The 25,356-nt window shown below is 57.2% G+C and overlaps 2 protein-coding genes across 2 annotated transcripts; one reads left to right on the top strand and one right to left on the bottom strand.

Moving 5' to 3' along the window:
- Window positions 1-229: 229 nt before the first annotated feature.
- WDR81 (WD repeat domain 81) lies at window positions 230-13,574 on the bottom strand. The gene is made up of 11 exons (XM_026656653.2): window positions 13,505-13,574; window positions 9,117-12,730; window positions 8,614-8,721; window positions 8,196-8,386; window positions 5,717-5,907; window positions 5,219-5,384; window positions 4,919-5,084; window positions 3,852-4,550; window positions 3,110-3,255; window positions 2,694-2,873; window positions 230-1,597 (listed from the first exon to the last, which is right to left on the bottom strand). The coding sequence occupies exons 2-11, from the start codon at window positions 12,688-12,690 to the stop codon at window positions 1,271-1,273; spliced, it is 5,748 nt and encodes a 1,915-aa protein (XP_026512438.1). The 5' UTR covers window positions 12,691-12,730; window positions 13,505-13,574; the 3' UTR covers window positions 230-1,270.
- A 39-nt stretch (window positions 13,575-13,613) lies between these two features.
- Window positions 13,614-22,972, top strand: LOC112102871 (protein ABHD15-like). The gene is made up of 4 exons (XM_029912539.1): window positions 13,614-13,788; window positions 15,360-15,412; window positions 20,683-21,035; window positions 21,502-22,972. Exons 1-4 carry the CDS (start codon window positions 13,614-13,616, stop codon window positions 22,019-22,021), a joined length of 1,101 nt encoding a protein of 366 aa, XP_029768399.1. The 3' UTR covers window positions 22,022-22,972.
- Window positions 22,973-25,356: the final 2,384 nt, after the last annotated feature.

Genomic DNA, 25,356 nt, shown 5'->3' on the forward strand with positions numbered 1-25,356 from the left:
CGGGGGGTATGGACAGGCAGCTACCCTCACTGATGGGCCCAGGGAACGCCCTCTTCCCCTCAGGCACAGCTCAAGCACTGCTGCCTGGAGAGGGCTGTTCTAGCCACGGTCTCTGGCAGGAGGTGGAGTCCAGGGGCAGAGGGCAGCACTTTGTGGGTGCAAGGCATGCTGGGTCCTGCCCCTCACTGTCCTAAGCCTGTAGGGTAGAGTGAGAGTTATGACAGCAAAGAGGGGCTCAAGCTGCCCTCCCCGGCGAGCCTGAACTCCACCCAGCTCAGATGGGGCCCCTACTTCGAAAGGAGCAGCCAACACAGCCTCATTCCAGAGCGCGCAAAAGAAATCCCCTCTCCCCCGCCATGGGGTACCTGGATCTGCCTCTTCTGGGACAGGAGCTAGGGAAAAACGTACATCCTCCCCCTCCCCCCCACCCAGGAGCATGCAGAGATTCGGGGCAGAGGGCCTGGCTGGGAGCCTGAAACCCCCCAGACAAGTCTAGTTCCTGCCTCCCCTGGCAGCTAGGGCTGCCCCACCCCTCTGTGGGCACATTCCCACCCTCAAACAGATGGTGGTTATGCCTTGGGTAAATGGCTGGCTCGGTTACCTGCCCCTGCCCTAGAATCAGTGAGAAGCCACAGTGGTGCTGGGAAGGGTTCCCAGATGGATGCCATGGCGGGGGTGGGGTTGTTAATAGGACTGCAGCAGACTATAAAGCAAACTGAGAAAAAGAACCCAACTGTGTCCCTTCAGCCCTCACCTTCCAAATAGCCCAGTGCCCTATAGGCTCCATAGGGGAGCATGCCCAACACCAGGCAGTTCCCAGGCTCCGCTGGCCCCACCCCTTTGTGACTTTCCAGCGATTCTGGGCTGGAGTGTGGAGGGCAGCGGCTGTGTTCCTCTCACTCTTGGGCTGGAGGGAGGTGGGAGAACGCCCAGCGTCCGCCTTTCTCTGGAGAGCGGCTCAGTCCCAGGGGAGTCAGGCACACACGGTGTGGAAGGCTCCAGGCCTCTTGCAGGGGGGTGATGCTGCCCTGCAATGCCCGGATGTCTCCCAGCAGCAGTGGAGGTTCCTCCATTATGGCTTTTTCGACTGCAGGCAGGGGTTGGGGAGGATTTACTGAGAACTCCTGAACAGCCACGTCCCTGTATCTTGTATCCCGGAGAAATACCTCACCCCTTTCTCCCATGAGCAAAGGTATTGGCCTCACGTGCCACTACTAGAGCTAGTGGAACTGACTGCACAGGGCACCAGGCAGATAGGCCATGGAGGCCACTATGCCAGGAGACGTATCACACCATTATCGGAACCAAGGAGAAGATGACATTTAGTGGGCAACACAGCCAGGCTGGTCAGGGTGCCCCGGAAGTTCTCTGAGCTCAACTTGGTCGTGCTGGTAGGGAAGGCCGACGACTCCAGCATGGAATAGACGCCAATCTTGTTGGCCACGGTGCCGGTCACCACTTCACTGCCGTAGAGGTCAAAGGCATGGATGGGGTCAGAAGCAGATTTATACTGATGCAAAGGCTTCTGCTCCAGTTCCTTCCAGACAGTAAGGGAGTGATCAGAAGATGAGCTGATTAGCACACTGCCCTCTGCAGCCTGCAGGAGAGAAAGTGCCAGTGAATCAGTGTTTCTGCGCTACGACCACCCCTGGCCTGAGAGCCCAGCTCTCCTCTCCCCAGATCACAAGACGCTGACCCTGCAAACAGGAGTAGCGCTGAGCTGCTCTCACCAGGGCACCTACAGCGTCTCTTGCTGGCAAGAACTTGTCAGTCCTAGACACCCTCCCATCTCAGACTCATGAGTGCAGTCTGGCAACTGGCATCTCTACAGCATGCATCTCTGCCTCGCCTGACAGCCCTCTCCCTGCACATCGGGGGCTTGCCCCTTCCTCTGTCAGCCTCTTACTATTACCGAGTGGGCAGCACTGCCAGACTCTCTCCTCCCCAAGCCCAGGTCCCCAAAGCACAACCCCGCTCAGGGATGCAGAGCTCAGGGCCCAGCTGAGACTGTGCAACACACAGCACTGAGGAGAGCAAAGGCTGGGGCCGCTGCACTCTGGCTAGCAGTGCTGTGAGGGAGTAAACAACCCAAGCAGGTGAACTTTGTTTAACCTGAACTGGGTCAAGGACACAAAAACGCCAGTGCTGCTCCCTCAGGGCAGGTAAATATGGACAAGAGTTACTCATTAGAATGAGGTCCTGAGCGGGGAGGGGCTGCTAGCCTCAGGGAGAGAGCAGCACCCTCCCATCCTCCCCAGCTCACGTGTCTGGCCTGCCCCTCACAATGCCCACGCCCGCTCATCCGCAAGGAGATCAGGGATCTGCTGGCTCAGACAGAACATGAGCTGGAAGAATCTAGGGCACCAAAAGTCACTGACAGCCCCAATCCCAAGGCAAAGCCCTGGCAAGGGCGCAACGGGGTGACCTTAAAATAAAAAAAAAAAGTCAACCGAGAGTTGAAAAGACTTCTAAGGAGTGGGGGAAAGATGACAAATGGGCATGTCTACCCACCGCCCTCTGAATACTGCAGGAGCCACCGGCAGCAGGACACCCCACCACAGCCCTGTTTTTCTGCTGCCGCAAGGCTCAGCAGGATCCGCACAGCAGGCCCCACGCAGCCAACTCTCAGCCTTTAGTGCCGTCTGTGGTCCCCCACGTACAGGGCCAGCCCGAGCCCTACTCCAGCCTCTCACCTTTATCTGCAGGATGTCTCCCTCGTGGGCTGGCCACCCCCTCAAGATGAGCCCAGTCCTGGTGTCCAACAGCACAATGAATCCAGATGAGAAGCCAGCCATTACACTGCGCCCATTGGGACTGACAGCCAAGCAGCGGATGAGCCCAGCGCTCACGCCACTGGCCAGGCGGAACTCGTGCTATAGGAGACAGGTACAGGCAGGAGTAGCCCCAGTTACTGAGTGACAGGAGAGGATGCAGGGAGGGCCTGGATGCCAGGCCGAGCTCACCAGCCTCCCCTTGTGGGTACCCGGGCACGCAGGGACTGGGAGTAGCAATGACTGGCCATACAAGCACCTTGGAGGTAGGTGCAGCTGTGGAACAGATCAGGGAGAGGGTGGCCCACAATGTCTAGAGATAGCAAAGACCCCGATACCTGTAATCCTGGCTTCCTGTGGTCAATGAAGCGCAGCACAGAGTCTGCACTGGCCACAGAGATGCTGCTGTGGGGAGAGGGCATGGTGGTCACGGCGGTGATGGGAACTTTGCTGTCCAATGCATCAAAGGTCCGGAGAAGTTTACCTTTGAAAAGAACAACAAGCTGAGTGCACCAGCGCAGCCTGCCTACCTCACTGCAGCAGGGCAGGATCAGCAAAGCCGCCCCAATAGGTGTCACTGCTCAGGGCACCGTGGGCCACTGCTCCCGGAACCAAAGACAATTCCAGTCCTTGTGTGCAACACATCACTGCACTGCTGCAAGGACACCCATGATGTCAGGAGGGCGGGGAGGGAGAAGGAAGGGAACAGAGCACAGCCTCTTGGGGGGGAAATCATCTGGAACCAGCAACACAGGACACCTCTACTCCAGTCTCCTGCCTCTAGTGGCAGACTAGACTTGCTGCTTCAGAGCAAGGGACCCCCTCTGTCCTATAGGTAAGACTCTGCCAGGAGCAGGAGGAGAACAGAATCACTCTGTCTTACTCTGCATAGAGGCCCCAGCCAGCTGTTCCTCCTGAAATGGAGAAGGCAGGACTGGATTTCCTATAGGTGCAGATGTACAGATTTAGCCTGATCCTTCTCAGTAAGCGTAAGCCGACCTGCTGAGTACAGCTCAGCCTCTCAACCCTTCTCCTGGCTTCCCCTCTCTTCAAACACTGCGCCAGCAGACGCCCCCTCACCTGTGAACTGGTCCCAGACATGGACAGTACCATCGCAGCTCACCACCAGCTGCGGGGCCTCCAGCTGGCTCACGTAGAAGACAGATTTCTTGTGCTGAGCGTACGTGAGCCGTGGCTCCATCTCGTTGGTGCCATCCCCAGAGTTGTAGAGGGGCCAGAGGCGGACAGTTTTATCTTTGCTGCCACTCAGGAAGAAGTCCTCACAGCCGAGTGGTGCCACACACTTGATGGCCCCCGTGTGCCCCAAGAAGCTCTGCAGTTTGATCTGGTGGAAGTGGAAGCGGGGGTCGTGCTGGCTTACCCCGATCTCGTACTGCCAGTAGGCCAGCCAGTTCCCACATAGCATGTGGGCACTGCGGGGCAGATCCTGCTTCAGGGCATTCTCCTCACTGGCAGAAGAGGGGCAAAAGCCATCAGCTCTGGGGCTGAAGCAGAGCGAGCCAGAACTCGCGTACTGTGTGTCCGCAGGGACTTGAATGCGGTTTCCCACCAGCACGCTCCCAAAGGTGCCCGAGTGACTGTCTTCATGGTGACTGGAACTGGGCTCGCTGCCTCGGACATCCTGGTTCAAGCAGGCTGTGCCCGGTGCTGGCTCCTGACTGACCAGAGGCAGGCTCTTTGGGTTCACGCTCTCCAGGTACAAGTTGGCCAGTCTCCCAACCAGTGAGTGGTTAGGGACAATCGTCCGGATAACATCACCTGAAAGTACAGAGCACAGCTCTGGGAGAAGGAACCTCTCCCCAGCCTCCCCATCTCCCTCAGCAATAGCACAAGGCTCACAGAGCATCCAGTATTCTGCTGACCCAGGGCCCCCTCCAGATACTGTCACCTACATGTCCTTCCTGGTCAGAAGGGCAGGGAGATCTTCTGTCCCCTGCAGGCAAGGCAAGGCCCATATGATGTCCTGAGGGTTTATTCCTGTCCGTCAACGCTGCATTACGGTTCAGGGCTCATGCACAGAGCAGATGCTGCACTTGGACCCCAGGCCAGGCATTTAAACACAGAGTGCAGGGCAAGGACTGTTAGCACGAGGCCCCAGCAATGAAGAGAAGGTAGCTGAAGCATACCTAGCAGGCAAGAGAAGGGGACATAGGTGGTGTAGGCCATCTCTGGGCTAAAAACCTTCTGTAACTCTGCCAGCATGGCTGGGTCCAGGGGCAGCACTCTCCCATCTGAGAAGGGCATCTCCAGCTCAGGCGTCTCACCATGGCTCAGTGACTCTGAAGACAGACCCTGAACAAGAGAAGACAGATGATTTCCAATGAGACCAGCCCCTCACGCGTGCCCTGGGCACCAAGAGCTGCAATGTCCTTGTGCCCACAGCCCCATGGGGAAGAGGGAGACAGAAGCCATTGACCATCACTAACCTGCTCTTGCAGTTCCTGCAGCAGCGAAAAAGCCCCAAAGAAGGTTCCTACGGTGTCACTCAAGTGCTGCTGCACCATCTCCTGCCCAATCCGCAGGCAGATCAGGGCAATTAAACTGATGGTCTTAACACACAGGACAATGCGGGCCTGGGCACCACTAGGGAAACTGAAGAGATCACATCAGTCACCATCCCGCCCCACAGACCAACACTGTGCACCCACTTGGTGGTTCTTGCCCTACAGGAGCACGGGGGAGGGACAGCACTGACCGAAAGCTCCAGAGAGATGAACTCAGGATTGGCATAAGGAGAGCCCCCCAGGGAGGGATGGGGCGGAATGGCAGCATGAGCCCCCATAGTCCTGAGCCCACCCCGCCCAGGAGAGCTTTATCCCAACCCTTTAGATTGCACGTGACTTTTTATCCACACCAGGCAGAGGAAATGCCAGGGTTTGGTGGGTGCTGATTGGTCCCTGGGAGTGGTGGCTTTCTACACGCACCCAATGGCAGGCGAGGTCAGGAAGCCCAGTACTGGGAGCAGGACCTCCTGGCTGATCTTGGGGAGAATGTCCATCAGGGTGGTATCTGAAAGGCACACGATTATCTTCTGGGTCAGAGTCACAGCTGCCAGCAGCCCAGCCTCCTTCCTGCTGTTTAGCCGGCCAGAGCCAACCCCACTGCTAGGGGCAACCTGGAGGGCAGAAAGAAGAGTCGAGCAGCCGTTACCACCTCCCATTCCATGGTTACCAGCCTCCCTGCACAGGTTGGACAAGCCACATTCTGGAGCAGTTCCCAAGGAATTCATGCTTGCACCTCTCACAGCCTCCAGAGGAGTTTCCCACCCCTGCTCAAGCACCGAGCCCCACCAGGGACCAACAGACTGCAGGGGAGAGGCTGAGCCCAAAGCCCTCACCTGCTAGAAACACCCTGAAGCCAGGAGGAGGGGGCGAGATGAGAACAAAGCACTTCAATTCCATGGTACAGAGAGTGTCTGCCTGCAGGACACACCTAAGGCCTGGAGTCTGAGTGCGGGAAGCAGAGAGAAAAGGATGCCCTGACCTGCCCCAGCCTTCAGTTTGCCCAGCGCACAGGCCTGAGCACCACTAGGCCATGCCGGGACGCTAGCAGAACATCCTGGGAACCGGACTCCTGGGCCAGTGTCATTCAAACGAGTGATCCAGGAGTCAACGCCAGCTCCTGGACCTGGCTCCATTCTGAGGGGCCAGCCCAGCATGCTTTGGAAAAGCATGCCTCTGCCTAGAACCTCCAAGGTCAGGCTTGGAATGTAAGTGACCGTTTTCTCTGCCTTACGGGCACTGGCTACAGCAGAGCTCTGGCCACAGTTACACTGAAAAGCTTTTTAATAATGCTAACACCAAAGGCATCCTTTCTAGATTATCCGCCCTTCAAACCCATGCTCTTACCCAGGGGTGGCCAACCTGCGCCTGAGAAGGAGCCAGAATTTACCAATGTACATTGCCAAAGAGCCACAGTAATACGTCAGCAGCCCCCACATCAGCTCCTCCTCCCCTGCTCCCCGCCTCCCGCCCACCAGCAGCCCCGCCGATCAGTCCTTCCCCCTCCCTCCCCGCACCTCCCAATCAGCTGTTTTGTGGGGTGCAGGAGGCTGGGGGGGGGGGTAGGAGCAAGGGCACAGCAGGCTCAGGGGAGGGGGCGGGAAGGGGTGGAGTGGGGGCAGGGCCTGTGGCAGAGCCAGGGGTTGAGCAGTGAGCACCCCCCAGCACATTGGAAAGTTGGTGCCTGTAGCTCCAGCCCCGGAGTCGGTGCCAATACAAGGAGCCACATATTAACTTCTGAAGAGCCGCATGTGGCTCCGGAGCCACAGGTCGGCCACCCCCACTCTTACCCAAGACACAGGGCAGAGACCTGTTCACACTGAAAATGGGAACAATTCTCGGTGGCAGGTTCCGATCACAAGCTATGTTTCTTCCCAGAACAGAGAGAGAGACAGACAGACAGACAGACAAGAGGCCAAAGCAAAGCAGCTGTTAGCTGCTAACATAACTCCAGCTGCTGACTGGAGAAATTGAGAATCCCCTCCAGGGCAAATGGCTTACAGAGAGCTGATAGGGAAAGAGGTTTAACTCAGCGACTCCCAGGCTCCTATGCGGACCACCTGCATGCTAAAGCTGCTTGAAAGTTTCCGTAACGTTTTTATTGAAAAATCGCCTTTTTTCAAAACAAAATTTTCCCACAGAAATACGATCAGCATTGTCAAAGTTTTTCATGAACTGTTGTGCCATTCCCCACCCACAATTTTTAATCAAAAAGTGTTAGGAAAATGGTTACTGAAATTCTTCATGTAGCAAGAGTCTGTAAGTAGAAAAGTAACAACTATTTAAAAGAATAAAAATGGGTCTGTTTAGAATACCTCAAAACAAAATCAAGGTTGGTTTTTTTTTTAAACAGGTTACCATTTTTTCATCACCTCTACTGAACATTTTGCCAAATAATCAACAGGAGCAACTAAGAATTTCAAACCAAGAAGCCCGCAAATCTTGCTAATCTTTCAGTATGGAATTGAGAGACAGATGCCTTCAACCCCTCCTGGGCCTGTCCCACATGTACGGAGTACAGAACTCTTACCCCAAGAGCTTCTGGAGAGCGAGGGTTTCCAAACAGGAAATCCCTACATTGCACCCTTGGGCATCACTGACAGAAAGTGGGAACTCACACCTGGAATAGGCAGATCCTGCTCTGGCTGCATCAGCCAAGTGCTCTTCCTGCCAACTCCCAGCCCAGCAGCAGCCCAGCAGGACACTGCTCAGCTTACAATGCCCAGGATTAAACACAGCTAAGGCGTGTGCTCCGGAGACTAGCAGCTCTCTCAGCGGCACATGATAAGGCCTGTGCTGTATATCATCCCTCCCGTGTGCCTGCAGCTCAACGTTTGATGCAGCTCTCGCTCCATCACATGCATGAACAGCGACAAGTAAAGGAGAAAGACGGGGCACTGACCAGGTAGCTGATGTAGGGCAGGTACTGATAGGTCAGAACAGGCTCTCCATACAGGTATGCCATATACATGAGACAGGCCAGGACCGGCTTGGACACCTGGTCCCCCAGCACTGGTCGCTTCTGGTAGATGTTTCCGGCATTCAGGGGACTGTTCTCCTCGTTGCTTGGTACAAACTGCTGTCTGGTAGGACCTGCCAGAGAGACAGCTCAGTGAGCTGAGAGAGACACTGTGCTGAATCCCAAAGGGCACATTCACCCCAACACTCGGATGCGGGGCCTGTCCACACTGCCCCCGCCCCCAGCCATGCAGATAGGGCTGCACCTTCCGGGGAGGGCAGCATTCACAGCAGATTGCTTTGGGACACAGTCAGAGGAGCAGCCCTTCAAAGGGCCTCTACAGCAGGTGGAGGGACATTACCGATATAGCAGGATGTGAGGAGACGGAGCAGGTTCCTGGCAATGTAACGGGATGTCACAGTAGGGCCCAGTTTGGCCGAGAGCCACCTCACCATCTTACAGGCCGTGTCTGCAAAACAAGAGCGCAGAGTAGGAGAAGGAGCAATAATCTGCCACTCTGTAAGCTGCCCAGACCCTGCCCATGGGACACTTAGAGCCTCAGTCCTCACCAGAGCTCCCCACATAGCGGACTCCTGACCTGCAGCATCGCCCGGCCTTCTGTCAAGCACCCTGCCAGCTGCATCAGCCAAACAGCAACATCAGGACTCCAGCTACCACCCTATTAAAGTGTCCATTGGATAGGTTCAGATTTGCTCTGATCACCTTCCTGGAGAATTCAGGAGCACGTCCAGAGCTGGTTCCAGCTCCTCCTGCACAGGACTGGCTTCCCATCTCCCCTTTCCATTGCTGCACCAGTCACTCACCACCTCAGACAGACAGACGGCATCTACGTGCAGCTCTTACCCAGGAGAATCGTCTGCTCTTTATCTTCAGAGTGGTCATGCAGCTCCTGCTCATCGCCCTCCTCTGGCTCACTGTGCTCATCAGCCAGGGCAGCATCCATGGAAGCACCAGTGCCCCCTGACAGGGTAAGTTCTGTAGCAACTGTGGCCTCCTCCTCCTCCTCCTCCTCCTCCTCCTCCCCCTCCCCCTCCTCCGAGTCTTCACTCTGCTTCAGCTCCTGACTGCTGTCCACAGACTTCAGGCTACTCTTGTCCTTCTGGGAATCCCCATCTGCAGGTCTGTCCTCTCCCAGCGACACTTCACTGGCGCTGCTTTTGTCACTCAGCTGCCCGAGGCTAAGCAACTCCTGCTCCTGAGGCTGCAGGGACTCGCTGACATAGAGGCCGCTCTGGAAATCCTCGTTCTCTGGCAGATAGGCCTGGTCGTGGAAGCTGACTCCAGACGTGTAATCCAAAAGGTCGAGTGCCGTGGAACCGTGATCCACATCCATTTTGATCTCTTCCCCAAAGGCACAGGAAACTGGGCTGCCTCCTCCACTCTCCTCATCTTCTGCCGTTCCCAGAAGGGACTTACTTTCTTCCTGGGAGCTCTCAACGCCAACAAGGATCTGCAGGATGTGAGCCAGCAGATTAGAGAGGAAGGACTGTAGCCCCAGACGCACCATTAACTGAGCCACAAAGCAGTCTGTATACAGGTAAAACCGGCCATGGAGGCAGCAGGGATTCTCATATGCACCAATCAAGGGCTTGAGCAGGTACTTGTTTGCATTCTTGGGGCCCAGGGCTTTAGCTATGGGCTCAAACAGGTACCAGGCTGTATAGACTGCAGTGTTCTCCTCCGACATCAGAGATAAGATGAAGGGCAGCAGGATCTCCAAGCCTTCAGGAGTGATTTCACAGAGGATCCCCTCCAGCTGCTGCCACAGCTGGAAAACGAGCTCACGGCCCTGACTCTCATCCTCCACTTTCTTTGACTGGTAGGTGAAAATGAATTTGTGCAGAGATGGGAAATATGGAGGGAAGGGAACAACTGAGCTGAAAGGGCTAAGGAACTGCGAGGGGCTGGGTGGCGGGAGACCCTGGGAAACAGGTTTGTACTCAAAAAGCTGGACTCTGTTCTTGGCCACCTTGTTCTTTAGACGTCTCCCCTCAGGCATGTTCAGCTGCAGCAAAGTCTCCAGCACGTGCTGGAGCGGGGCTGGGATCTCCTTCGGGTGATACTGGCAAAGATTCCGAACGGTCAGGAACCGCTCCAGCAGGGATGCATCTGGCTTCAGGGTGCGAACCCTTGGCGCAAACACAACCTCAGCTATCAGAACTCCCAGTGCCTGCATGTCTCTCTGGAACAGATCTGAGAGGCCCAGCGGCGGCTCCACCAGCGGCTGCTCCATCAGCTCCATCTCACTGTTTAAGCCTTTAACCAAGAAGTTGTCCAGTTTTTCCAGCTCCTCCAGGGCCTGGACAGGATTAAAACCCTCAGGAAGCGTAATCTTCATCTTGTCCCTTTCAGCTTGATCCACAACACCAGGCTTACTCCTTCGATTAGGCCGGACACTTGAGGTTTTGCCTTCTGTAGGGTAGGCAGGGAGGTTGGAGGGTTGAGCTGAAGGTGTGCAGGGACGGGGCTGGTCGGCGGCTCTGCCAGCTGCAGGAATGGAATCCAGAGCTTCAGTGCCTTGCTCCAAATCATCCTCACCGCTGATGGATTTTTCACCAGACCAGCCGGTTTCACAAGGTGTGGCTTCCAAGACCAGCCCATTGACCCCATCACCCATCTGAGCCTGGCCATCCTCTAGGACTATTGTCTCTCTGGCGTTCTGGATGAGAGGTCGAGCAATGACTGGAGCTTCAGCAGGAATGTATGCAAGTCCCACCATGCGTCTGGGATGTGGCTGGTCAAAGAGCTGCACCACTCCATAGCTGGTCAGATGGGTGTGGTTGTCTACCAGATGGAGGCAGACATTTTTCTCCTTGACAGCGTCCTTCCCCAGCAGCTTGTAGCCAAAAGTGAGGTCAATCCAGTGGTGGAGATCCTGAGAGACCTCTCTGCTCTCCAGCAGCTTGCGGTGGACTTCAATGAACTCCTCATAGGAGCTGCACCAGGATGGCACATCCAGGTCAGGCATGTCAGAATGAATGGATTTAAAGATGGTGGGGTCTGTATAGAACTCAGGGATACACTCATCTGGAGTCCAGCTCTGCATGCGCTCCATGCTGGCTGGATATTCATTTGGCTCCCACTGCGATCTCACATGACAGCAGAGCACAGCCTTGGGTGTCCTCCGGGCAGTGTAGACGTAGTAGGTGATGTCCGAGAGGACGTCGGAGATGTGGTGGGGCACGTGGAGCTGTTCTCCACTTGATCCTCCGGCTGCAAATGCCTGCTTGGTCATCTCATAGGTGAAGTCCAACTGCTTGTCTCCTTTATTGAGGCGGAACTTGGATTTTCTTAGGTCTCTGAACTTGCCGTTTTTGGTGGTGAAATCCACCACCCAGGGGAGAACCGGGTGGTAGTTGGGGTCTCCCATTCTCCGTCCAGCCAAGCGATTCAGCTGCATAAGGTAGTGGAAGTTACTGACTCGCCCATGCACCCAATCCAGCACAAGGCCCCTGAGCTCCTCCTGGCAAGCTGTGCACCTCGCCTCCTTCCCAGTCCACGCCAGAGCCCTGCTTTCCTCAGCCCTTTCTTCTTCATCAGCTCTCGGATCCCTCCCTTCCTCCGTCGGCTTCTCGTACTCACGGAGGTTAATTCTGAGCCGGCTGCACAGCTTCTCATCAACTGCCACATCACGAAGGGAGAAGGGACCACATGGCAGCCCCGCTTGGTGACAGGCCCTCATGGCCTGCAGGACATGGAAGAGGATGAAAAGGACCTTGGCGTGGCTGTTGGTGAGCTTTGCAGGGCTGAAGGTCACAATGTCGTGCAAGCAATACTGCACATACGGGTAGATGATGTAGAGCATGTTGGCTGACTCCAGAAGAGCTTCTGCTCGGAGGATGTTTGGGCAGGAGGACGTCCCCTTTGTGCCTGTAGAACCTTCTTTGGCAGGAGAGGCATACTGGACACTCCTACCCACCTGGAGAAAAGGGCAGCCATAGATCTTCTGAAGAGCCACTCTGAGCACGTCCAGGGCCAGCACCGTGAGCGGCGTGTGAGCGTGACAGTACGGCTGCACATACAGGCGGTGAGCTCTATGCCACAAGTTTCTATAATTCTGGGAAGCAACATTCTGCATAAACCCATGGAGTGTTTCCAAGCGCCCGTTCCGATCGTCCTGCGCACTGTGGTGCAGAGTCAGTGGATAAGCCAACCTCTCTTTCCTCAGACCATGGATTTCCACTCTCGTCCAGCCAGCAGGCAGCTTCTGCACAGAGCGCTGAAGGAAAGTCCTCACCTCCACCTCGCTCAGCCCCTCAGGCCGGGGGCACAGGGTGGGCAGCACCCTGCGCTCCTTCAGGCTCGCTAGCCACTTCACTGGGACAAAGGCAATGAGATGGGTTCCCTCAACAGCAGCAGTGAGCTGCCTGTGGTCAATATTCAGGTCTTTTTCCACTCTCCTAAGGAAGCACTCCATGCTGGTACGGCACCGGCAGAGTTCCACAGCTCAGCGGTCTCTGTGGGAAACAGACACACTTTAAATGAGACAGGCAGCTTGGGGGCTGCGATTCCACCCATCCCCATGGGGCTCTCAGACTCTCCTCAGTCACAGGGTAGATCTACACTCCTCGCAGCCCAGGCAGACAGACGCAGGCTATGGGCTGGGGCTAGCACTGCTGGAAGCAGGGAGTCCAGAGCTCAGCACTCTGGTGGCTAGTCCAGCCTCCGCCTTTAGCACACTAGTGCAAGCCCTGCTCGTGCGAGTCTGTCTGCCCTGGCTGGGACGCTCACTCCCCGCCACAGTGTAGACAGACCTAGGGGCTCCTGACGGGGGTCGCCTGAGGCAGGTGCCTTACCACTCCGCCACGGCCACAGGGCTGGCCAGTCTGCGCTCCGGAGTGCGGTGGCAGCGCCATTAAACCTGGGCAAGAGCAGCACACAGGCCAGACCAGTCCCCCGCACCCGCCCCAACCCGGCCCCCCGCCCCGTCGCTGCCAGCCCGGCCCCCCGCCCCCGCCCGGGCCCCCCCGGCCCGCCCCCCCGCACCTGCCCGGTCGCTGCCCCACGGGCCTGGCCGGGGGCGTTCAATGGGGCAGGTCCGGCCCCCAGCCCGGCGCTCCCCTGCGGCAGCCAGGCGGGCTGCGAGGAGCCGGGCCCGGGCCCAGGCTGGCGCCCACCGGCGGCTCCCGGGGCCGTGCGGCGGGGCGAGGAGAAGCCGGGCCGGGCCCCGCGGGCAGCAGCGGACCCGAGCCCGGCCGGGGGACACGGGACCGGCCCGGACCCGCCCTTACCTGGGCCGCGGCGCGGGGCTCCCCGGGCTGGGACGGGCCCGAGCCCTTAGCCCCGGCGGGCGGGGGCGGCCCGGGCCCCGGCCATGTTGGATCAGCTGATGCCGGTCACATGAGGCCGCTTCTCCGGGAAACAAACTCCACGTGGCGCCGGCGGGATCTGGCCCGGGCCGCACCGGGCGGAGCTCGGAGCCTGGAGCCTCTGCTCTGGGGGGCACCGAGCGCCCCGCTGCTGTCTCCGGCCCAGAGGGACCGGGGCCGCCTGGGGAAGGGGAGGCCACAGAAAGGTGCCCGCGCCAGCAGCCCACAGTGGGGAGGCTTGTGATAGCCCTTAGTGCTGGATCCTCGCCCCCTGCTCCGGGCCTGAGAGGACCCTAATTTCTAGCATACAAAGGACCTGAGATTGCAGATGGTGCAATGCTAGTATCAGGCCTTTCCCTTCAGCCTGGAACTCCCGCAGAGGCTCTCTCCCTGCACCCACCACCTTCCCCGGCCCCTCGGGGGGCCCACGGATGCAGCCCCAGAATACCAGACGTTCCAGTACTTCCCCCATGTGACCCCACTCCGGCTGCTGGGTGCAAGCTGGGTGCTCTGCAACTTCCTGTCCTCCACAGTGATGCTGGACAGACTCATTGCTGGTGCTGGACAGGGACAGCCCTTCCCCAGAACAGGGTTGGCCAGCTTAAAACCAGGTGAACGGCCTGCCTAGGGCCCACCGCCCCTGCAGATGCAGGGCATCCTCCAGCTTTATCCAGCTTCTGGGGCCATCACCCTAGGGCTGCTGGACAGGTCCCCAGGGCAATTCCCTGCATGTCTGGCCTTCCTCACCTTGGACAGAATCTTTTCATTCCCCAACCTGGCCTGGGAAAGGGAGATAAGCCACAGCATTGACAGGTATTAGGATGATGCTGTACAGAGAGATGCTGCTGTGCAGATTGGGGCACTAGTGCAGGGCCCATGGGGTTGCACGGCTGTGAGCCACACAGGGCCGGAAGTGGTCAAGTCACTACAGAAACGAAAGCAACACAGAACAACATGGCCCGCTCCTCCATCCACAGCAAGGAAGTGGGGAAGTGAGATGGTGCGGTGTGATCAGAGTAAACAGCCAGACAGCGCCCTCGCAGTTCTGCAGCACGCCTTGGCGCCACTGACTTGCAACCTGGCCCTGCAATTTCAGTCCTGAGCTCCCGATACACCTCAATAGTGATTTTCAGCCTGGGACATCTAGACATACCCTTCTCCCCCACCCAAATAAAGGCTACTGACCCATCTGTGTTCTCCATATTCTCTCCCTTCCCTAGACCCTCCCCACCACAGCGTTTTCTAAGCTTTTAATTTGGGGGCAAATTAATGCCAGCTGGACGCTGAGCAGGGCCAGGAAGGAATTCCATCTGGCTCTTAGCACTTTGAGACCCTCTGATGAAAGGCAGAGGGTTTTTATTAGTTTCACCTGTTGGAAGGTTTGGTGTAAGGCAGACAGTCTGATGCACAGGCATTTGCACATGCAGTGCAGGGCTGTGTGACACACTCCTACAGCGCCATGCTTTCAGCTAGTCTGCTTGTGTGTGGCACGGTTATGCACCATGCTGTGTGCACAGAGCCCTTTTCACCAACAGAGTCACTTCCACAGAGAAGCAATGGCTTATTTTCTCTCACCTGAATTAGGGACTTTGGGGATCCTGTGAGCTGACTGCGGGACCTGGGACAGAGGCACACAAAGTGGAGTGGCAGCTGCGCCGGGGTCTGCCTGGTGGCCCAGAGAAAGAAACAGAGGAAGAGAGAAAGCAGAAGCTGGGAGCGACAGTGTCACAAATCCACTCCCTGCGCCACCAGCACATCCTGTGAGCTCCTTGTTCAGGGCCCTGCAACCATCACAGCTTCCCATTCACTTGCTTACGTCAGCTTTCATGGGTAAGTGGGTTTTTGTTTTAGTGCAGGAAAAGATTCCAGGGCAAACAGGCAGCATCTATTAGCCCCGATGGCTCCCAGAGGAGGCAGGGCCCTCTGTGGAGGAGTGTCAGACGCTGCATGATGTGGATTACTTTTAATGAGACTCTTCATTTGTGATGGGCTAAGTTCCTGGTGCTGAGCCTGCAGCCCTGCCTGTGTCCTTCAGTTCCAGTCATACCTCCTTTCCTAGGCCTTGGGGTTTGGGATGCAATTTCCCTTTCTTTGCCCCACAACTTCCCAGTGGCACCTGCTCAGCTGCATCTGGTGCTGTGGCCACGTGCTCCCAAGCGCCTGCTCTGGCCGCACCTGTTCTCATTGAGTTCGATGAAGGGACTTGTGCAACTTCTGCTGAGCAAATTATTTGTGGGGATGAAACAACCTTCAAGGTAGCAGGAAGGTCAATGAAGAAACAAGGGACAAAACAGGCTGTAAATCACCATGGTGCATTGTTCAGGGGAAGCCCATGTACTGCTCTAGACCCCCCCTCCCCCAGGCAATTGGTATCTGCAGGAAGAGGTGTGGGATGGCGTGCCCTTTGGGCATTGGACCACCTTATATGGTTGCCAGTGCAGGGTGCACTGGAGAAGACCTAATGCACCTGCAGTGCTGTCCCTTGTGGACACGTTTCTGCCTGACCCCTTCCTGTGGTCAGTTTATGGCCTGGAGCAAGAGATCAATAGCGCTTGGTTGTTGTATCCCTGCTAGCCAGAGCGGCCGAGAGTGGGTTCAGGCCCTGGTGAAAAAAAATTTTTCGGGCCCCCCAGCAAGGGCGGACCGGCTAAACAGGGCCGACTAGAGGGGGAAGCCGGGCCCTGGGTCCCCTTCTGGACTGCCGGCCCCGGTAATTTGTACCGGCTTCCCCCCCCTCTCGTTGGCCCTGCTGCTAGCATCACTGCAGATGCTGTTCTCATTCATGTTCCATACCAAACAATGTTAAGGGAGCATTAAGCTTGCCTAGTAAAGCACTCCTGGATCAGAAAAGTCCAATGACCCACATGCACCCTTAACCCAGTCTCGGGTGTGCCTGCTTTACCGCACTCACGCTCACATACTGTTTCTCCCACCAAACAAAAGAGACTAATCTGTGAGCGCTACCAAAGCCATGTCTGTGCTGTGGCCTGGCCTGGATCCTGACTGGGAGGCCTCCAAGACATGGGTGATTGGTAAGGTCTTTGGAGTAAGGTTTTTGCCTTGTGGGTGAAGGGGTTTGGAGCCAGGGCTTTAGTCCCTGGGAGCCGGTCTAGGTTTGCTTTTTGGCCGGACTGTCGCATGCATTGGAGGTGTGGCCGGGTGGGTTCCCCTGTGGACTGTCAGCAGTGGTTATGTGTGTATGAGAGGCACCCAAATGCCCTGGAGGATGGTGGGACAGACACTGCTTCTTGCTGCTCTGGTGCCCTGTGTCCCCTCTAGACTGTCTTGCTCTAGTCGTCAGCTGTCATGCTTCCTGTGTCGTGGTTTCTGAGTGCCAAGGGCTGAGCCGTGTGCTGGGTATTTAGGGCCGAGATGTGGCTGGCGGTGCTCCTAGAGGGAGGTGGTGCTCCACCTCTGCACAGTGCTGCTGAGCTGGGAAGCCGTTCTCTGCGAGTGCAGCTGGGAATTTCTTCTGCTCCGCTGAGCGGGCTGGAAAGCACTGCCCAATTAACTCTCCTGCTTCTTGCCCATGCATCTGCCCTGGACGTCCAGCCCTGGGTTGGAGCATTCGAAATGCTGCTGCTGAAGGCCAGAGCCTGAGAATAATGGACGGGAAATGTTGACTTCTCTTCTCTTCTGTATTTGCTCATGAGCTAAACATGAAATTGCAGGGGCTGGAGCCTCTAGCCTGCATCAGTTCAGCATCACTGAGCCTCTGTCATGGCTCCCATCAGAAATCAAGTTATTCTCTCAAATGCACAGGTTGCTCTGAGCTGCAGAGCCCCTTGAGCAGCATCATTCTCTGCCCCTCCCCAGGGCTGCCACTGCCAGACCCTGCCCACTGTGATGTCTCTCTCCCTCCCTGTGCCCAGGGCTGTCCTGCTGCAGAGAGGAGCCATTGTCCTTTGCTTTGGGTGTCCTGGGCTCTGTCTTCCCCAGGTTTCCCTTTTGCTTTGCCCGCTCTCCTAGGACTGGGGTTGTTCTCACTCCTGTGCCCGGAGGGGTATGTGCAGAGCAGTGAGCTGCCGCCTGCCCCAGCAGCCAAGTGAAACCTTTCTCCCCACAGCATCCCTCACACACACCCCATCTCCAAGTCCTCCCTCCCCTCACCCAAAGGGTTAGTCTTTAATGCACAATCTTTGGTCTCTGTGGTTCTCTCTCTCTGCTTCTGGGACTGACACGGAAACCGCCGCAGCTCCTCCTCCAGGCTGCTGCTTCACACGCCCTAGCCACCCCCGCCCTCTCTTGCTACCAAAGCAGAAGGTTGAAGCTTGCCATGCTAGAAACCTGTCCTCTCTGGAGGGAAGTCTGCTGAGGAAGTCTGGACAGCGTGGCCCCCTGCTCAGCTCCTTCCTCTCCTTAGGGCTGTGTGTGATTCAGCCCCCCACAGCCTGTAGAGGAGCAGGGACCTGTGATCCAAGAAGGGGCTGTCCCGGCCATGCTGCCATGGGCAGGGGTGCTGGGCTTCCTCCTGCTGCTCATCCTCCTGCGTGTCCGGGTTTGGGTTCAGAAAGCAAAAGTTCCCAGCAGCTCTGGGGCCCAGCTGGTCTGCAAGCCCTCTGCGCTGGCTGCCTACCTGGAGAGCCAGTGCCAGGCCTTGAAAGGCCGATGCGAAGCCAGCTGGCCATGGAGGGCTCTCCCCTCCCTGCAGACGCTGGCCAGCCTGATGGGGCCCCCGGAGAGCAGGGTGCATTTTGTAAGGACCTATCTGCAGCTGAGTGACGAGGGGCTGGTGGCTCTGGACTGGGCAGTGGGGCCAGCACAGCAGGAGAGGAGGCAGACATCCAGCCCCTGCAGCGCACCTGTCCTGCTGCTTGTCCCCAACTCCTTCGGGAAGGTGACCCGCAACATCAGCAAGGTAATGAGGGGGAGGGACTGGCAGTGACAGGCAACAGGGCTGGGCACTAGGAACTGCCCCCGAGCTCCAATCCTGGTTCTGCCACTGACTTGCTGGGTAACCTTGGGCCAGTCACTTCCCCTCCCTGCACCTCAGTTTTCCCCTTTGTAGAAACAGGGACCATGACCCCGACCCCTTCAGCTACAGCTCAGAGAATTTCCTTAGACAGACAGCAACAGGACGCAGAGATGGAGCCAGTCCCTGCCCCCGAGGGGCAGAGCAATGTGGGGGGGATGACTCAGGGCAGAAGTGGGCTGTTTGGAGGGTTTGGAAACATTGTGGCCTGTTTGAGGTGGGGCTGCATGGGGGTGAGTGCTGTGCCTGGCTGGAGAACATGGGGGTCACACAGGATTTGGAAGGGTGTACGGTATCTAGGGAATTGCTGCACAACCCTCCCCCCCTCCCCCACACACACACCAGGGAGGACAGGCTGTTCCCATCAGGCAGCTGCATGGAGCTCCAGTCTGTCTCCCAGCTGCCCGATGCCTGGGGCAGAGGCTCTAACGGAGGCTGTGTATAAACCCCAGCAGTGTGTTCTTTGCCCAGTACCAAAGGGGTCCCCTAGCGATCGCTACTAACAGCTGATTTAGTGCCGAGATTTATCCCCCATCCTCCCACAAGCCCACTGACCCCATTTGCCCTTTGGCTTTGCTGCTGCAGCTGACAAGCTGAATCTACAGAGAAGACAGTGGATTCTCTTGGGCTCTGGGCTGGGAGACATGGGTCTTTCTGGGCTTCCTTAAACCTCTCTTCACTTTACCAGAAATTAGCCTTAGCACCACCTCGCTAGGGCCAGCAACAGCCTGTGAGTGCAGTTAGAACAACACGGTCAATACCAGCCAGAGAGCTCCCCAGCTAACTCCAGTCTCAGGGTCAGACAATGGGGAGCCTTGTACTCCCTTTGCTGTTCGATGCAACTGAGTCCAGGTTGCCCCCGTCAGTGGCACCCCCGCCTAGTGCCGCACGGCCCGACTGCAGCACGGGACATGTGCTGGGTCCATATGCCACTTCTGGATGCCCTTGCCCACTCCACACCACCTAGTGCTGATATTCTTTAACCACTTCATTCATGATTCCTGTCATCTGAACCCTGCCCCTGGGCGGTGCCCATCTGAAAAGGGGTAAAGAAGATGTCAGTGAAATTTTCCAATGATGCTGAATTGGGAGGAGTTGCAAACAAAGGGAGCTAGGGAGATGGGAAGCATGGGCAGAAAATAACAACATGCCATTGCGCGTGGGAAATGCAGCCAACCCACCTGACCATCTGGGGCAGAAACCTCCCTCTTGCAGGGAGGGGCAGGGCTCATGGACTTGGAGGTGAGAGGACAGTGTGATTGAAAGCTGAATGGTCAGTGCTGTTTGGGGCTGTGCTGCAGCAGGGAGGGGGCTGTGGACGACTCCCCCGGGACTGTTAGCTTCACCCCATTAACCGATGGATTTATCCCAGTGGGAGGGGGCCAGAGATGGATGAGTTGGGGATGGAGGGGCTGACGCAGAGATGAAAGGCACTAACTGCTCAACGTGCTCCCTCATTTGGATGCCTCAGCTTCTGACCAGCCCCCACGAGAACCTGTGGCTCCCACTGACTTCAGCGGGTCCTCAGCACACTGGGAGTCAGCCCAGGGGTCTCTGGTTGGGTGCCCACATTAGTGAGCACATCTGCAAAGCTCGGCCTGAATGTGGCGCCCGAGGCGGTGACGGGGACCAAGGCAGCTTGGCCAGGGATCAGGACACTGAGGAAAGGAAGAATGAGGCAAACGTTCCAGGCAGTGATACCACGGCACTGAGCAGCGGAACAGGCTTCTAAGACCCATTGCCTGGGTCCTTTCAAAGGACCATTTATAAAGCCATAGGTACTGGCCACAGGGCAGAATCCTGACCTGGATTCCAGGTGTGATCGCAGGTTTCTCCTGTGTCTGAGTCCCTAACCCAGGGCTGTCCCGAGGGGGGTGTGGGGCCTGGGGTGGAAATGACGGATTTGTCTCTTCCGGGACTGACCGCACCAGCCAATCACACTGGCCCATGGGGCCCCCCAAAGCATGGGGCCCGGAGCGGTCACCCCAATTTGCACTACCCAAGGGATGGCTCTGCCCTAACCCACCAGCTGGTAGAGCAGCCTGGGGGTGGGGCCCTCGAGGCAGATAGGCTGCCCTTCCCTGTTGTTCCCAGGGTGCTCACAGTGACTCCTGTTGTCTGGTTCTAGCTATGTCACGTGGCACTCCTTCATGGCTACCGTCCTGTTGTCTTTAACCGCCGTGGTCAGAATGGCTGCCCCCTAAGCACCACCACACTGCAGCCATATGGGGATCCTGCTGACCTGCGAGAAGCCATCCAGTACATCCACTCCCGGTGCCCAGGGGCCCTGCTCTTTGCAGTGGGGGAGAGCACTGGGGCAGGGCTCCTGTTCTCCTACCTGGGAGAATGCGGTTCCTCTAGCCTCCTGACAGCTGCTGGCTGCATCTCCCCCATCTTTGACCCTCGGGGATGGTTTGAAGCTGGGTGCCCCTGGCTATGGCAGCAACTCTTGCTCATGTCCCAGAAGGTGTGGCTCAGCCGGTGAGTGACTTGTCTGTGGGTCTGTCTGGGGTGGAGATGGACAGCATGTAGTGATGGCCTGGCCCTGCAGTGTCTGAAGCAATGAGCCACAGCCTCCCAGCTCCACCATGCCTTGAGTGCAGCTTTGCAGTGCACTGAGGGATCCCAGTGGCTTTGCCCATGTCTCCTGGACCCACGTGAGATCCTGTGGGATCAGCAGGTAGGGGACAGAGCTGGTGACCCTAGGCTGTAGCTGGAGCAGTCCTGGTTAGTGAGAGTGCTTCTCAGCACAACGTGGGGAGCTGCAGAGCCCTGGGGGAGGTGGATGAAGGGAGACGGCCTTTTCTGTCCCAGATAGAGCCATGGTGAGATGGTCCATTCAGCCCTGAGCTGCCCCGTGCTCCATCAATGAACCTCCCCAGTACAGGGAGCTGTCCCCCCTCCTCGTTCTCCTGCTTGGGCTCTTACCAGTGTCTGTCTCCCCCAGGTTTGCCACGGTGCTAGGGGAGGTTTTGCCCCTGGATCGTTTCTTTGGGGGCCAGTCACTGAGGGAGCTGGAGGAGGTTTTGTTCTGCCAGGCCCAGACCTGGGACTTGTACTGGGAGAGGAACGACCCCCTACGGGATGTGGACGAGATGGCAGTACCAGTGCTGTGCATCTGCAGCCAGGACGACCCCATGTGTGGGGCCCCCAGGGACACTCTGCCCTTCGAGCTGTTTGAGACAAACCCCTACTTCTTCTTAGTGCTCACCCAGGGAGGTGGACACTGTGGCTTCTTCAAGGATAGCCTGTGTGGTGCCTTCTGGAGCCATGAGGTGGTGCTGGAATTCTTCCACACCACTGTGGATTTCCTCCTCACAGAGGACAAACTGAAGGGCCAGGCCAAGAAGAGAGGGGCCAGGCCGGTGCCGAAGGTCACCCAGGGCAGAAGTGGCTGCAGGCAGGAGTCCTGCTGCCCTCACAATAGCCCTGACACTTACCGCTGGCAGCGCTCCTACACCCGCTGACAGCTGGTCTTCACTCAGCATCTGGAGGATGATCTGCTGACCTTTGCCGAGAGCCCCCGTGCACGCTTGGGACTGTGACTCTTTGTAACAAGAACGGGGCCGTACCTAGGGTGGTGCAGGACCCGGGCTGGAAGTGACAGGGTTCGTCTCTTCCAGGACCAACCACGCCGGCCAATCACACTGGCCTGCGGGGCCTCCCCAAGCACAGGACCCGGAGCGGTCACCCCAATTCGCCCTACCCAAGGGACGGTTCAGAACAAGAACATAGTATTTCCGTGAACGAACGGATCGTGTTAGATGATAACTGCAGCGTGACAGAGATGCTGCGTCCTGGCTGGGTGTCGGCATCTCAGGTGCTGCCCTGTCAGAAGTGGTGTTTGTGTCCCAGTGCCACTGGCTCCTGGTTGTGGTAATATGATGTGGTTTTGTGCCTTTGCTGACGGTTGCCAGGTACTGTGATGTCCCAGTGCTAGAAGATTGGGGCCCAGCCAGGTGCTGTGCTGCAATGGAGCAGAAGGGGATGAATGATTCTTATTTATTTTGTAGCACCCAAATTTGTGCTGGGTGCTTCATGGAAGACGTACAAAGACACAGGCCCTGCTGCAGTGAGCTTATCTCTAGGTTTTACATGTGTCCAAGCAAATGGGGATAGCTGAGAGTCGGGAGGGAGGCCAGGGGCTGCAGCAGAATGATCAGGGGTGACTCAGGGTCACTGCCTGGGCAGCATTTTGGGCCTGTTACTTTTCTCCATATAGCTATAAAAATAAGGATGATAAAGCTCTAAAACAGTAACTGGAGTCGATTCCCTTCCTGAGGCTGGGACTGCTGTACGTAGCTTGGTGATGCAGTACTAGACACTCCTGGGTCCTCATCTGTAATGCACCCCTGGGGTGTAGTTGTGCCTCCTTGCCCGTGTGTGCAGGCTAACTGGCATTCTTCATTAATGTTACATGACAAGACTAAAGGATGCTTGAAATGTTATTTTAAGCTCAAAGACTGGTGTCTTCCTTCCTGTTCTGCATCTCGCTGGGATCAGTAGACACTCATTCACAGACACAGGTGTGCGCACACTCACAGACACATGCACCCACAGGTGCGCGCAACCCCCCCCCCCCCCGCTGCACACTAATGCTCAGCTTAGGTGACGCTTACCACACACCGCAGCCAGACAGCTTAGCTCTGTCCCCATAGGGAAGCCACAAGGGTACTTTATTCCTCCATAACAAACACCAGCGCATTAAAAGTCCACCACAACCACTGGCTGATGCCCTGTTCCCCAAGTATCATTGCACTCAGAGCTGCCATGTTCCCATGTACCGTTGCAAAGGGGGCAGAGGTAAGGTTGTCTGGGTGTGTCGTGTGGAGAGCGAGAGTAGCAAGGGATGTCAGGGGAAGACAAGGGACTTGTGTTCCAGTACAGGAAGGCCAGAGCCAGTAACACAGATCCAGTGGCAGGAGGAAAACGTGTCCATTCTTTGATGGGCTGGAGTGCCTGACTCCTCTGTATGCAGCCTGGTGATGAGAACAGCAGCATCATGAAATGGGTGGATTAGGAGCCTGGGAGATGCCGCTGAGAGCAGGGTCTCTTAGGGGGCCCCCTAGCACCTAGGCATGGCATGAGCAATGCCCTGGAGCAGGCGCTGAGGAGGGATGATCATGCCCACTGGGAGCTTGGCAAGACTGAGCTGCCTGTGAGCTTGGCTATACTTGCCCCTTTCCTGAGGGAATGCAGCTCCCCCAGTGCTGCCGTAGACCAGGTCCAGGGACGGCTGTGCCAAAGAGCCCTGCTCTCAATAGGCTTAGTCAACGCTGCAGTTAAGTTGTCAGGAGCCCTGCCTCTGCCGGGGAGGTGCCCCCATCACCATGGCATCTCCCAGTCACTAGTGCATTTATCTTCACCAGATCCCGTGGGGCAGGGCAGGGTGAGGCACCCAGCAGCTCAGTGACTTGCCCAAGGTCGGCCAGGAATCGAACCTGGGTCTCCCAACTCCGAGGCAAGCCCCTAGCCCCAGGGCCACCCTTCCTCTCTCAAGGGTGGGGCTTTTTCCAAAACAGAGGCTGGTGTGCCAGACACTGGCTGGGAGGTGAGGGAAGGGAGTGGGGGCTTGGCAAGCCAGACGCAGCAGCCTCAAGTCTCTGAGGCACCAAGCTCTTTATTGGACTATTAGTGAACTTGTGTTATTGTTGGTGCTGTAGGGGAGCTGGGGTGACCCATGGCTGCTCCCCTGAGAATGTTCCCTGTGCTGGGTCATGTGGATGCTGAGGGTCTGGACCTGGGGCCGAGGCAGGGCTGGGAGGTTGCCCTGGATACAGGACTACATGCAGGTCGGGTTGCGGAACTGACCTGATTAGGAACAGTGGACAGTTTCTAGTTCTAAGGAGTTTCCTTCTGCGTCTGTCCATCTATCTTAGGCATGTCTGACACACCGCCACCATTGTAGTGCTGGGGGCAGGAAATTTGACAGCTGTGTCCCCAGTTCTGCTTCCACCGCATAAAAAGTGCCCAAGGGAAAGAACAAAGCTGACGAGATCCCTTTTCCCCACTCCTGCCATTCCCCTAAACCTTCTCCCAGGCCCGCCGCCTGGCCAGGACTCTGGAAGGGCAGGGCTGGCGTTAACAGCTGTGCAGTCTCAGGGCAGCAGGTTGGTGACCGGGAGGTGACTGCCCAAACCCCACCACCTCCCAAGAATCTTACTGCTGGCTCTCAAGCAACCTGTAACTGATCCCTACTCCCATGCAGACGGCGCTCCACCCCTCTGCTAGAGCCTGTCAGTACTGCAGCGAGGGGCCCAGGGGCATGAACTGCCCTGCCTTTTGCCCCACTCGATGGCCTTGTTTTTCATCTTCACTTAGATTCCTGCTTTGCTGAATCCCCGCTGTGGCATTACACTCCATATTATTTATGAAAATATGCTTATGATACGGATATGACATGGACTATGTAACAATTCCAGCTCCCCACTGTTCCCAGTAACCTCCCTGGCTCCTTACTGCCCCCCCACCCCACCCCAGCAACTCTTCCCCCTCAGACAGTGAGGATCAGCACGAGCGGGATCAGGGCCGGGTGAGAGGGATGGGCGGTTACTGCAGGAGCGTCTGGAAGAGGGATTGTTATGGGTGGAGGAGGCAGCTGTGGAGAGGGCTGCTGCAGGGCCATAGGGAGCCACGGAGGTCACTGGGAACAGTGGGGAGCTGGGGGGAGGGTTGCTGGGGTTTGCAGGGGGGCCATAGCCAGGGAGGTTACTGGGACCAGCGGAGAGTCGGGGGGAGGGTTGCTGGGGGGGGCATAGGGAGCCAGGGAGGTCACTGGGAACAGTGGGGAGCTGGGGGGAGG

Source organism: Terrapene carolina, unplaced genomic scaffold (assembly GCF_002925995.2).
Source record: "Terrapene carolina triunguis isolate 2854851 unplaced genomic scaffold, T_m_triunguis-2.0 Scaffold231, whole genome shotgun sequence".
Classification (NCBI taxonomy): Eukaryota; Metazoa; Chordata; order Testudines; family Emydidae; genus Terrapene; species Terrapene triunguis.